General features: G+C 33.2%; 1 protein-coding gene across 3 annotated transcripts in view; it reads left to right on the plus strand.

Annotated features, from left to right (window-relative positions):
• atp8a1 (ATPase phospholipid transporting 8A1) overlaps window positions 1-9,571 on the plus strand; it is a 177,402-nt gene extending 167,831 nt beyond the window's left edge. For all 3 annotated transcript variants that reach the window (XM_051127177.1, XM_051127178.1, XM_051127176.1), the window contains 4 exons: window positions 338-426; window positions 2,035-2,127; window positions 2,391-2,482; window positions 7,194-9,571. In XM_051127177.1, coding sequence (XP_050983134.1) covers window positions 338-426; window positions 2,035-2,127; window positions 2,391-2,482; window positions 7,194-7,291 — 372 coding nt within the window. In that variant the 3' untranslated portion in view covers window positions 7,292-9,571. The remainder of the gene's footprint in view (window positions 1-337; window positions 427-2,034; window positions 2,128-2,390; window positions 2,483-7,193) is intronic.
• The last annotated feature ends 3,170 nt before the right edge of the window (window positions 9,572-12,741 follow it).

Below are 12,741 nucleotides of genomic sequence, written 5' to 3' on the forward strand. Positions count from 1 at the left end.
TCAGGGTTTAAGAGAGGTGATCTGGGTAGTACCATTAGCAGTTAGCAGTTGGGATCAGTACTCTAGCTGACTGCCTCTCTCATCTGTCTCTCATTTCACTTCTTCTTGTCTGTCTGGCTTCTCATCTGTCACACACACATTTAAAAAGTACCAGGATGAGACACATTCCGGCCCCCCTTAACTAGATTTCATCTTTTAAGTTTTGGTCAGATTGGTGATTGAAAGCTGAGCTCTTTGTAGTACAGTCCAGTTAAATGGTTTGGTTAAGTTTAGAAATCAGTTGCAGATTCTTTTTGATGCTCTGCCTCATCTCTTTGTGTCTGTGTGTGTTTTCCAGGCGGACATGATGTTCAGTTCAGGAGTCTTCTGGATGGGTCTGATCTTCATTCCTATCACCTCCCTGGTGTTTGATGTGGCCTACAAAGTGTAAGTTGAGATTCTTCAGTACCTACCATTAATCCCCGAGTTTAGCTTTTTGTGTGGTCACTAGAGGTCATGTGGTTCCAAACCCGTAAGACTTTCATCTTCAGAACACAAATTAAGATATTTTTGATTAAATCCAAAAGCTTTCTAACCCTGCATAGACAGCAACACAACTAACATGTTCATGTTTTGAATATAATGTATTAATACTTTGTATTTTGTAATAATTATTTCATTTGAAGACTATAATAAAATAGTGGAATAAATGATTTAGTTTTACATTATAATAATCATAATAAAGAGGAAAATATATTAAATACTTTATATTAAGCATTTAGTTTTGTTTAGGAAAACTGTAATAATCAAATAATATAAATGATTTAATTATAAAGTGTAATAATCATAAAGAAAAATATTAAATATTTTGTATTAAACATTTTAATATTGTTTAGGACAAATTCATATATTGTTGTTGTTGTTAATAAATAATAATAATAATAATAATTTTATTATTATTTTAAATATTTATAATTTGTAATATTTTTCTTTATTTTGTGTAACAAACACTCATTATTGTAAGCTGTAACTTTTAAAATCCTGCTTTTAAAGTGTATTTATCAAATTTTATTAAATAAACATTGGATTTGTTTATTAAAATATTTTATACACAGGTCTGATTGAGGTTGCGAACAGCAGGTGAAAACAGTGCTGAAAACAAATGCAAGATGTAGCTAAGAACAGACAAAGAAATAAATTGTTTTATAATAATATTGATTTAAACATATTTTAAAAAAAAAACTAATTATAATCAATATTTATAAAAAATAATTATTAAATAAACGATTTAAAAATAATGTCATATTTTATAATTTTGTCAAACTGTAATAATAAAATAGTATAACTTAATTTAAAATTATAATCATAATAAAGAAGAAAATGTATTAAACATTTTTATTAAGAAAGTAATAAGAAAGTAATAATCAAAATTATTTAATTATAAATTATAATGATCATAATAAAGAAAAATATATATTAAATACTTTTTTTGATATTTAATAACATTTAAGTTTATTTAGAAAAACGCATGTTTTATAATTATATTATTTTTTATAAATAATGTCATTTTTATAATTCTTTTCTTGTGAAACTGTAATAATGAAATAATAATATAACTTAATTTTAAATCATAATAATCACAAATATATAATAATTATTATTCAACTGTAATAATATAATCTTTTGTTGATATTTATAATTTAATGTATAAATTATAACAATCATAATAAAGAAAAATATATGTTAAATACTTTGTGTTAAACGTAATATTGATAGAAAAATGCATGTTTTACAATTAAATTATTTTTTGTATTTATTAAATGTACAATTTGTAACAATAAATTTCTTTATATATAAAGTATATTATAAGATAAAATATTATATAAAATATATATAAAATGAGCTTCCTTAATTGCCTTTCGGGCAGAATAAGGGGATGTTCAGTGATAGTCTGATGTTATAGGAATTCTTATAAGCATTTTTTCTGGCCTTTTTTTGGGTCATCTTTCTCACTGTTTTGACTTTTTGTGTTTGTGTGTGTGTTTTCTGTTTCAGAATGAAAAAGGTGTGTTTTAAGACCCTGGTCGATGAGGTGCAGGAGTTGGAGGCGCTGTCGAAAGATCCAGGAGCTGTGGTGCAAGGGAAGAGGTGAGGGCCATTCCTCGTGAATTTATAATAAAACAGAACAAGCAAAAACAGCAGATCAGCAGGGATCACCTCCAAGTGTAAACGATCCCACTGTGCTCAGGTCTCATTCTGCCTCCTCAACCTCTAACTGGAGACACATCTGTCCAGCAGGAAGTTTGTCTTTAATTCGATCGCTCTTCTGTGGGAAGAGAAAAGAGACGTCTGTTATGCGCATAATGCTGTCTGTGTCTCAGTACTGTTCCTCTTTGTGTCCTTCCCTCTAGTTTGACCGAGAGAGCCCAGCTCCTGAAGAACGTCTTCAAGAAGAGCACCGTCAGTCTGTACCGGTCCGACTCCATGCAGCAGAATCTACTCCGTACGTCAGCGACACACATGTGCTTCGCCACCCACAGTCACGTGGATGCAGACACACCCACATGTTCTTCACAAGGCAGACATCACAGACAGACTCACGCAGAATCACTGACGCACACACACCCTACCATCCCCATTTGCAGCATCAAAATGCAGGTTCACTCTCAAACGCAAGGGCGTATGGATGTGCAACTGCAGACACTCACAGACGTACAAATTTGAGCCAAAACCCAAGAAAATTAGGTGAGGATGGTTGTTCCTGACAGCTGCGGATAGTAGCTAATGTAGTCATAATATCAACAGCTGCATTAACAAAGCTCAAGTTGACTGAGATGGCACCGGTCGTTGAGTTTCTTCTCAGGCAGCTGTTGTTTGGGCATGGGGTCTCAAATCTCATGCTTTATCAGGGAATAATATATGCTTCCGTGCTAAATCTGGAGGATATCACAATCCAAAATTGACTTAGTAAAGCTCGTTCATGAGGTCATAATATGTACACTCACAGAGTTCACACATACTTGCACACAGTCTTATCACATTACTAACATTTCCTTCCTGGATATGCTGTTACACTACACTTGCAGTGCTTCCTTTCAGTGGTTTTTAACTGGTGAGCTACAGGTCTGATTGAGGTTGCAAACAGCAGGTGAAAACAATGCTGAAAACAAATTCAAGGACAGAGAAATAAATTAGTATATATTTTATAATAATATTTATTTAAACAAATATTTTTAAATAACAAATTATAATAAAATATTTATAAACATCTATTCTAAAATTATAAACTCTTAAAAATCCCATTAATTTTCTAAAAATTATGTAATATTTATTAATGTTTTATTTTTAGAATGTATTTTATTAAATAATCATTGAATTTTTGTGTAGCAAATTCATTTTATCATAAAATGTATTTATACAAATATTTTAAAATAAATAAAATATTTATAAAAAATATTCTATTGATTTTATAAAAGTTATGTAATATTTATTAAATGTCTTTTATTTAATAATCATTGATTTGTTTGTTTCGTAAAAATATTTTTGTATTTATAATTATCTTTTTAAAAAAAAATATATATATATATATATAATTAATTTTATTATTATTAATAATATTATTAATTATTAATTATTAATATTTATTTAAAAAAAATTCAAATAACAAATGATGAAATAAAATTATAAACTATTTAAAAAGCACATTCATTTATAAAAGAAATGTAATATTTATTAACTGTATTTTATTAAATAATCATTGAATTGTTTCGTTAAATTATTTAGAATGATATTTTTTAAATGCATATTATATTATTTATTCATCATATCATTTATGTAAACAAATATTTTAAAATAACAATTTTTTTTTAATTATGTAATTAAAAATGCTAAACTATTAAAACACATTAATTTTAATAAAAACCATGTAGTATTTATTAAATGTTCCTTATTAAATAATCATTTAATTTTTGTTTAGAATTTTTTTTTTTTTTTTTTTTTTTTTTAGAATGAGATCAAATTTTTTCTAATAAATATTTATAAAACTTAATTAGAAAATTATGAACTATTAAAAAATCCCTTTAATTTTATACAAATTTTGTAATATTTCTTAAATGTATTTTAATAAATAATCATTGAATTTTGTTTGGTAAAAAATAATTATTTTGTTAATAATTATCTTTTTTAATTTATATAATTTTTAACCATTTTTTGTTACTTTTGTGTAATGAACTGTAAATACTGGCTCCTGAAGCAAAATCAGTTGAGAACCATTGTCTGTTCATTTCTTAATAATTTTACGTTTACATTTCTTTTTATTTTCTGTTTGTTACCTCTCTTTATTTGCTCTATTTTTTGTGTTTGCTTTTAGGTGAGGATGGGGGACGTTCAGTGATAGTCTGATGTTATATGCATTCTTACCCTTAGCTCATACCGCTAAACATTAATACAGTTGCCTTACAAACGCAATGCATATTAACAGCATAATTAACCCTGCATTGTCCATCACGTCCTTCCCATTCCCCACCTTTGCATGTGCTGCTGTGTTGCTGTGTTTTGATTGACAGACAGAGTCTTATTTAATCATTTCAATATCCTGCTATCATTCCCACAATGCATTGCCCTCCTCGGCCTCTTGCATGTGCCCCCTCAGGCCAGCAGGTAGAGGTCGAGTCGGTTGAGACATAAGGTGAGTCACAGATCAAAGGGCCAATCCCAGTGTGCAGTGCTGTAGAGACCATAGCGCCAGTATGAGTGAGATCTCTAGAATTTGAATAGACTTAGTCCAAATCAAAAGGAAAGAGTTCAGTAACTGTATTTGATGGATGAGCCACATTTCTTCCTCTTGTGTTTTTTTTTTTTTTAGAAAGAGTAGTTGATTTTTCCAGGTAGAATCAATAATCTGACATTACAACACTCACAGTGTCTTATTTCCTGCCAGCTTCTATTTAGAGTCTGCCAAGATAATTACTATTGACTACCCCGATCGTCCCAGCCAGCCCACCCACATTGCCATAGCCGCTTTCTCAAGGTCCCCTCTGAGACCGATTTAAATTTTTTTGTTTATTTCTGGAAGCAGGCAGTCAGGATGTTGTGCATACTGATGTCTTTTTGCTGCGTCTTTCTACAGACAACAGACCTCCTTTAATCTGGACCACTACAAATATTTTCAAACATTTTGCTCCCCGCCACTGAATAAAATTTTTTAAAAAAGGTTATTGCGAGTTTATTCTGACTTTTCTCGCAATTGAGACATTTTGTTCTCAAAAATGCAAGTTTGTATCTCGCAATTCTGACACTTCTTGCAATTCTGATTTTTTTTTTTTTTCTCAGAATTGATAGAAACTCGCAATTCTTACTTTTTTCTCATAAATGAGAGTTTGTATCTCGCGATTTAGACTTTTTTTCCCGCAATTACAAGTTTATATCTGGCAATTCTGACTTTTTTCTTGCAATTGCAAGTTTATATTTTACAATTATGACTTTTATCGCAGTTCTGACTTTTTTCTTGCAATTAAGTTTTTTGCCCAAAATTCTGACTTATCACAATTCTGACTTTTTTCTTGCAATTTCGAGTTTATATCTTGTGATTCTTACTTTTTTCTCGCAATTACAATTACAATTTATTCATACTTTTTTTCTCGCAATTTTATCTTGCACTTCTCACTTTTCTCGTAATTCAGACTTTTCTCAGAATCGTAATACAACTTTTTTCTTTCAAATACGAGTTTGTCTTGCCATTCTGACTTTTTTCTCACAATTTTTTTTACCTCCAAATTAATACAAACTCTCTGTTCTGACTTTTTCCTCACAAATGCGAGTTTGTATCTGACGTTTTTCTCAAAACTGATGCAAACTTGCAATTCTTACTTTTTTCTTGTAAATGCTAGTTTGTTTCTCGCGATTCTGACGTTTTTTTTCTCAAAATTGCATTTACATCTCACAATTCTGACTTTTTTTCTCGCAATTCTGACTTTTTTTCTTACAGTTCTGACTTTTTTTTCTCAGGATTGTAATACAAACTTGCAAATCTGACTTCTCACAAATACAAGTTTGTGTCTTGCAATTCTGACTTTTTTTTTTTTTTTTTTTTTTTTGCAATTCTGACTTTTTTTACTCTCAAATGCGAGTTTGTATCTTGGAATTCTGACTTTTTTCACAGAATTGTGATAAATCGGCAATTCTGATTGTTTTTTTTTTTTCGTCACAAATACGAGTTTTTGTCTTTCTTACTTGTGTTCTGACTTTTTTTCCACTATTCTGACTTTCTCGCAAATGCAAGTTTGTGTCTTGCAATTCAGAACTGATACAGACTCACAATTCTGAGTTTTTTCTCGCAAATGCAGTTTTGTTGAAGAAAAGTCTGAATTGTGAGAGATAAAAGTCCAATTTTTTAGGGGGAAGGGGGGGGGGAGACTATCAGAATTGCGAGTTCATATCTCACAATTCTGGCTTAATATCTCCTAGGTCGTAATTCTAAGAAAAGAAGTCAGAATTGTGAGAAACTCAGTTCTGAGGAAAAAAAGTCAATTGTGAGTTTGTCTCACAGTTCTGACTTTATTTCTCAAAATTGCGACTTTATTATTCAGAATTGCGAGTTTGTATCAAGCAATTCTGAGAAAAAAAAGTCAGAAATGTGAGACGTAAACTCATAATTGCGAGGAAAAAAAGTCAAAATTGTGAGAGAAAAGTTGCAATTAACTTTTTTTATTATTATTTTTTATTCAGTGGCTGAAATGGGCCTACGTAGGTCATTGCAAGGGCCTATTAAACCCCCTGTTAGACTCCCAACAACAACATTTATATTATAATTAAAAATATATTATAATTTTCAATATTTTTACTTCATTAAATAGTAATTATATAATTAATGTTAATAATAATTATTATTTTTAATACTATTTGAAATGTAAAGACCGCACATTATTGTTAAAAAAAATAAGGAGAAGAGTAAGATACTCTGTACTATTTGTATGCACACATTATTTTCAACAAATCTTTCATTTGTTTTTTCAAAGTGTACACCCTAGATATGGTTTAAGAGAAGGCTTGTTTTATAGAAACACAACATTAGCATTTTTTCCCCATCTCACTGCTTGTTTATTTTTGCTCCATTTTTTATGATTTAATTTGTATCACTTGTCTTGTACGTTTGCCAGCAGAATGTTTAGTTGAGTATATTTATCTGATGCATGTTTTCTGGGTCCTGTTTACAGACGGCTACGCATTCTCACAGGATGAGAACGGAGTGCTCTCCCAATCTGAGGTCATCAGAGCCTATGACACCACCAAGCAACGGACCAGCGAGTGGTGAGATCCGGCTCGCCGGGCCCCGCCCCCTCTCAGCGGTCACTCAACTTTTTAAAGGCTGACAGAGAGCTGAAGCCTGTCAGTTTAACTTTGGCCAGCCAACGGAAATGAAAAATGAAGCAGTATGAGAGAGAGATGGAGAGAAAGAAAAAAAAACAAGTTCTGCTGTGCCGTAGTTGTATGTTCAACAGCAGACACGAGCACTGTGCTAGCATATTTTCGCCCAGCCTGCGGTCAGTATGGTTTCTCATCTGTCAAACAGAGGAGAACAGCATAAAGAATTGACTCTCCTCTCTCCTCCGCCATTCCTTCGGCTATGAGTGTTACAGCCAAAAAATCTGGTGTTGATGAGGGTGGTGATAAAGGTGTTGAGAAACGTTTGTGGTAATGGTCTTTGACTGTGACTTCCTAATCATTAATGGCACATAAAACACTCCCTTTTGTTTTTATATTACCGATGGATTTGCGTCAGAAAACAAAATTAATTTCCAAAGAACATTAAAAACGCACTCCCAATATAATCAGGCTTGTTTTGACAACTTTACCCCTAGTTTTTGTTTGTTGTATGTATCAAGGCCTTATATTTGTTGTTGCCTTCAGCCATTGAGTATATTTTCTTCGTTTTGTATTTAGTTTGAAGTTTTTAATGTCTCGTTTTTTTGATCAGTCAGTTTATCGTGCCTGATTCTTCAAATCTTAGCTTGCATGTGTGTTTTTTTAACAATTTGGCAACATTTCAATTCTGCATTCCACATCTTACACGGCTGCAATGATCACAAAGGTGCCTAACAGGATTTTTTTTTTTCCCAGTGAGACTCTAGCTAGGCAGCGTTAGCGCACGCTTGCACGTCAGACCAAAATAATGATGTATCAGGCTGCTACACGGGCAAACTGAGCGCCACACATTGAACCTTCGGCCCCCGTTTTTGCGCTCGGCTCATCGTGAGGGGCCGGTGCGAAACTCTTCTAGACGATCAGATGTTCACCGTAACGTTTATTTGACTTGTAACAGAGCGTTAACCCCTCGAACATAAGTGCCATTAGCATAGGGGAGGAACGGAGGATTTTGCCAGACCCACACAGTATCGATACAACTTTGTCTCTATAGTTATTTAGTGAATTTGTATTTTTATATTGGACTAAGTGTGACTTTTTGACTGATCTGCTTTGTAATGAATCTGTCGTCCCTCTTTTTTGTGGTTCCCCTTCAGAAACTGGTCGTGGTTCATGAGCTTACGTGACTACAACTGTCTTACTAACGCTTGTTTATTTGATGGTGGAGTTTGTGCGTTGGTTTTCTTCTCCCCGTGGGAGAGCACGTTTTGTATAGTGCGTCTGCGCAACGTGTGTCGTCTGCATGTGCATGTGAGCTACGGATGCGTGCGTGACTGCGTGAGTGTTCGTGACCCCGTCGGTGTGTGTGCATGTCCGTTTAACTATATTAAAGCAGTTTTCCTGAGAGACTGGAATGTGAGGATGCGTGTGTGACGTCCTCCGTCGTCCGGTTGTGTGCGCCGCTGCTCGTTTCGTTCGTCTGCACGACTCCAGGTATACTAACGGTGAGCTATATGCCGATGCATGGCCTGTACGTCAGCAGGTGTGTGCAGGTGTAAGTGTGTGAGCGCATGTGTTCGTGTGTCTCGGTTCGTATGAAGCTCTGCTAAAGCTTGACCAGAGATGTTGCACAATGCACTCTTTTAACTTTTCTGTGATGAATATTCTCTTATCTAGTTCATATCAGTTGCAGTATTATTTATCTGGATGGATGTACTGTGTGTGTCCTTGATTTAGTTTCAGAACTCACTGTAACTCTTCTTCTTCCAGCTGAAACATCTTTTATTTCACGTGGAAGGAATACATTTATAGCTACTGTGCATTTCGTTCCTTAAGCTGTGCTTTTGACCGATCGCTGGTCGGCGTTGTGGGTCGATGTCGTCGACTCGAACACTGGAAACATGATGTTGGTTAAAGGCTTGGACTGTTGCTTTGTAAAACCCCTGTCTGTCTAAGTGACTGATTGCATGAATGGAAAAGTCGTTCTTGATTTAGCCTAAATGTTAACTGTGTACGCTGAATCTCCCTCTAGTGTTGGTCACTTTAAAGAATGAAAATGCACTTTTATATGGTTTCAGATTCTATTGGGTGTTTTGGTTTTGCTTTCGGATCTTTCTTTTATGTCTTTTTGTTCAATGATTGTTTAGCATGTTGGAACTGCAAACTTTTAAGTGTTTTGTCTTATAACTGCCATGAAGGACTACTGAAATAAACTTTCCAACTGATGCTGCTCTTTGGTGATTTCTCTCTTTTTTGCCTCATTTTATATCCTGAAGAAGCCTCAAGGTTGGACAGTAATAGTATTAGAACAGTATTGTAGCAAGCATCAGGAAAATCACTGATCATACACTACCAGTCAAAAGTTTTGGAACAGTAAGATTTTTTTTTTTAAAGAAGTCACCAAGCCTGCATTTATTTGATCCAAAGTACAGCAAAAGCAGTAATATTGTGAAATATGGTTGCTATTTAAAATAACTGCTTTCTATTTGAATATATTTTTTAAAAAAAAATGTAATTTATTCCTGTGATCAAATCTATTTATATTTATTTATTTATTTATTTATTTTGGGAAATAAATGATAGAAATGAATACTTTTAATTAGCAAGGATGCTTTAAATTGATTAAAAGTGGTGATAAAGACATTTATAATGTTACAAATACTGTTCTTCTGAACTTTCTATTCATCAAACAAACCTTAAAAACATCTACTCAGCTGTTTTCAACATAATAATAAATGTTTTTTGAGCAACAAATCAGAATATTATAATGATTTGGATATAATGATCAGGATATTAGAATGACTTCTGAAGGATCTTGTGACTGGAGTAATGATGCTACAAATTCAGCTTTGAAATCACAGGAATAAATTACTTTTTTAAATATATTCAAACAGAAAACAGTTATTTTAAATAGTTTAAACATTTAAACCTTTTACTGTTTTGCTGTACTTTGGATCAAATAAATACAGGCTTGGACAATAAAAATCGTACTGTTCAAAAACTTCTGATAGCGTATATATTGCATGGTGTATTTGCAGTACAGATAGGATGATTCTCCATTGGGGATTCATTGAACGCAGTCATGATTTGGCAAAAAACGGTTTTGTTTCCATACAATAAACTTCCAAAAGCTTATTTCCTGTCTAGACCAATGCATTTCAAACTTTTCTTTACACAAGCATTAAATTATACTTTAGCAAACACTTCCCTACATGCATAAATCTCTGCTTCTGGCTGCTACGATGTTTATGACTTAAAAAGACAGTAAACTCTTAATGCTTTGGATTACACGTCCTCTTTTAAAACTCCACAGAGTGCCTGCTCAGCATTTGTTGAATATGTCGACTGCCAATCCTCTTTAAAGGGCAGTTAGGGTGTTAAAATGTATTTTAATGTCTTGTTTACAGCCACCAAAATCTGTTTATACTGTTTAATCATAACTCTGTCCCAGCACTTCCCATGAACACCCAATGTATCCCACAATTTTTTTTTTTTTTAAGATCACTTGGATGTTTCTGTGGAGATTGTGAAATCTTCATATTATAAATAGATTATAAATGTCTTGACTGATTTTTTTTTTTTTTTTTTTTTTTTTTTTTTTTTTTTTTAATCAATTTATAGTTAATTTCTTTCACACTTTGACCCCGAACTAAACAGCAGTGTATGTATATTAAGCATCAGGCATTTTCTGTGATTCTTGTATTGTACAGACTTTTTCTTTGGGCATTTCTTTGGGAAAGCTGCTCATCGTGTGTGGCATTAAACAGAACACGATATCAATCTAAACAGGAAAAGGTGGAGATACGTCAAATAGATGACATCCCCTGTAGTTTAGATTTATCATTCTGACTGTTCTGTTGGTTAGTGACATTAATGGCATTGTTATCTTGTGCCATATTTTAATAACAGCCGTTTATTTATATTGGCCGCACTTGATGTAAATGTATCCACGGCTGTGTCCCTAGAAAGAATTAGTCCATAGGTTAAAACAAGTTTTCCCGTCTTGGGTAACAGAATACTGGAATTTAACAAATTCTCAATCAGCCTGTTCTAAGATGGAACGTTTTATGTTAGTGATGTCATACGATTTCTTGAATGTTCTTATCCATCTTTTTCCTGAACCCGAATGTCTCGCCTGACTGAAGCGTCGCTTCCGTTTCCGTCTGTGGTGTTTCTAGTCAAATTAACGTATTTCCAACCGATAATATAACGTTAAACCTATGAAAATGTTTTTAAAAGCACACGGCACCATAGTTTCATCACTGTGGACCCTTTTCACAAGCCTGTGATGACGCGTTTCAACGGTCATCATCATCATAAATCCAAGTTTATATTTTGATTTTTAAAAATATGTATGTACATTTATAACACTATACCTTGTATTATACCACCTTTTCATCAAGTTACAAAAAAAACTAGTTAACGCTATGCGAGGGCGTTTCTAATGCCGCGTCTATGGGAGGGACGGCAAATTTGACACTGTTCTCTCTTCTGACTGCCGATATCAGTCTCTCTCAATTTTTTTCCTTTGATTGAAAGTCGTGAAAACACTATCGTGTAGTTTTTCTTTTGCTATTTGAGTGTGTTTAAACCCTTTCCAACAATGACTGTATGATTTTGTGATTCATCTTTTCACACTGAGGACAACTGAGAGACTCATATGCAACTATTACAGAAGGATCAAACGCTGTCTGATGTTTCAGAATGAAACACGATGCATTAAGAGCCGGGGGTGAAAACTTTTTGATTTTGACGTCCAGGGTAATTTTAACTTATTTTGTTTTCTGGGAAACATGTAACTATCTCCTATGCCTTCTGAAGTGCAGTACTAAATCAAAAAGAATGAGGCAAAATAAGAAAAATATACACATCTCCATTGTGTTCAAAAGTTTTCACCCCCAGCTCTTAATGCATTGTTTTTCCTTCTGGAGCATCAGTGAGCATTTGAACCTTCTGCAATAGTTCAGGACAAACAAGGGACTCATGAACAACTATCACTAAACGGACAAAAAAAAAAAAAAACAGCTGTGGATCATTCAGGTAACAACACAGTATTAAGAATCAAATGTATGCAAACTTTTGAACAGGGTCATTTTACTAAATGCAATGATTATTTTTTCTTGTGTACTGTATGTAAACGTACTAAATAATAACACATTTTGTATGATCCCTCTTATTTTGGTAAAATAATTAACATTTTGCAGATTCTGCAAGGTGTGTGTAAACTTTTGACTTCAACTGTATCATTGCGGTGCTCATCGGATACTCAGGAGAAAGGTGAATATCTGATGCACTACAGAGTGATGAGACCAACTTACCACAGGTGGAAGATAAAACTGTTTAATTTAGCTTAAAAACACTGTTGGTTAGAGACTGTAATACTTATTTGAAGCCCGTCTC

The sequence above is a fragment of the Labeo rohita genome, chromosome 14, assembly GCF_022985175.1.
Source record: "Labeo rohita strain BAU-BD-2019 chromosome 14, IGBB_LRoh.1.0, whole genome shotgun sequence".
NCBI classification, from domain to species: Eukaryota; Metazoa; Chordata; class Actinopteri; order Cypriniformes; family Cyprinidae; genus Labeo; species Labeo rohita.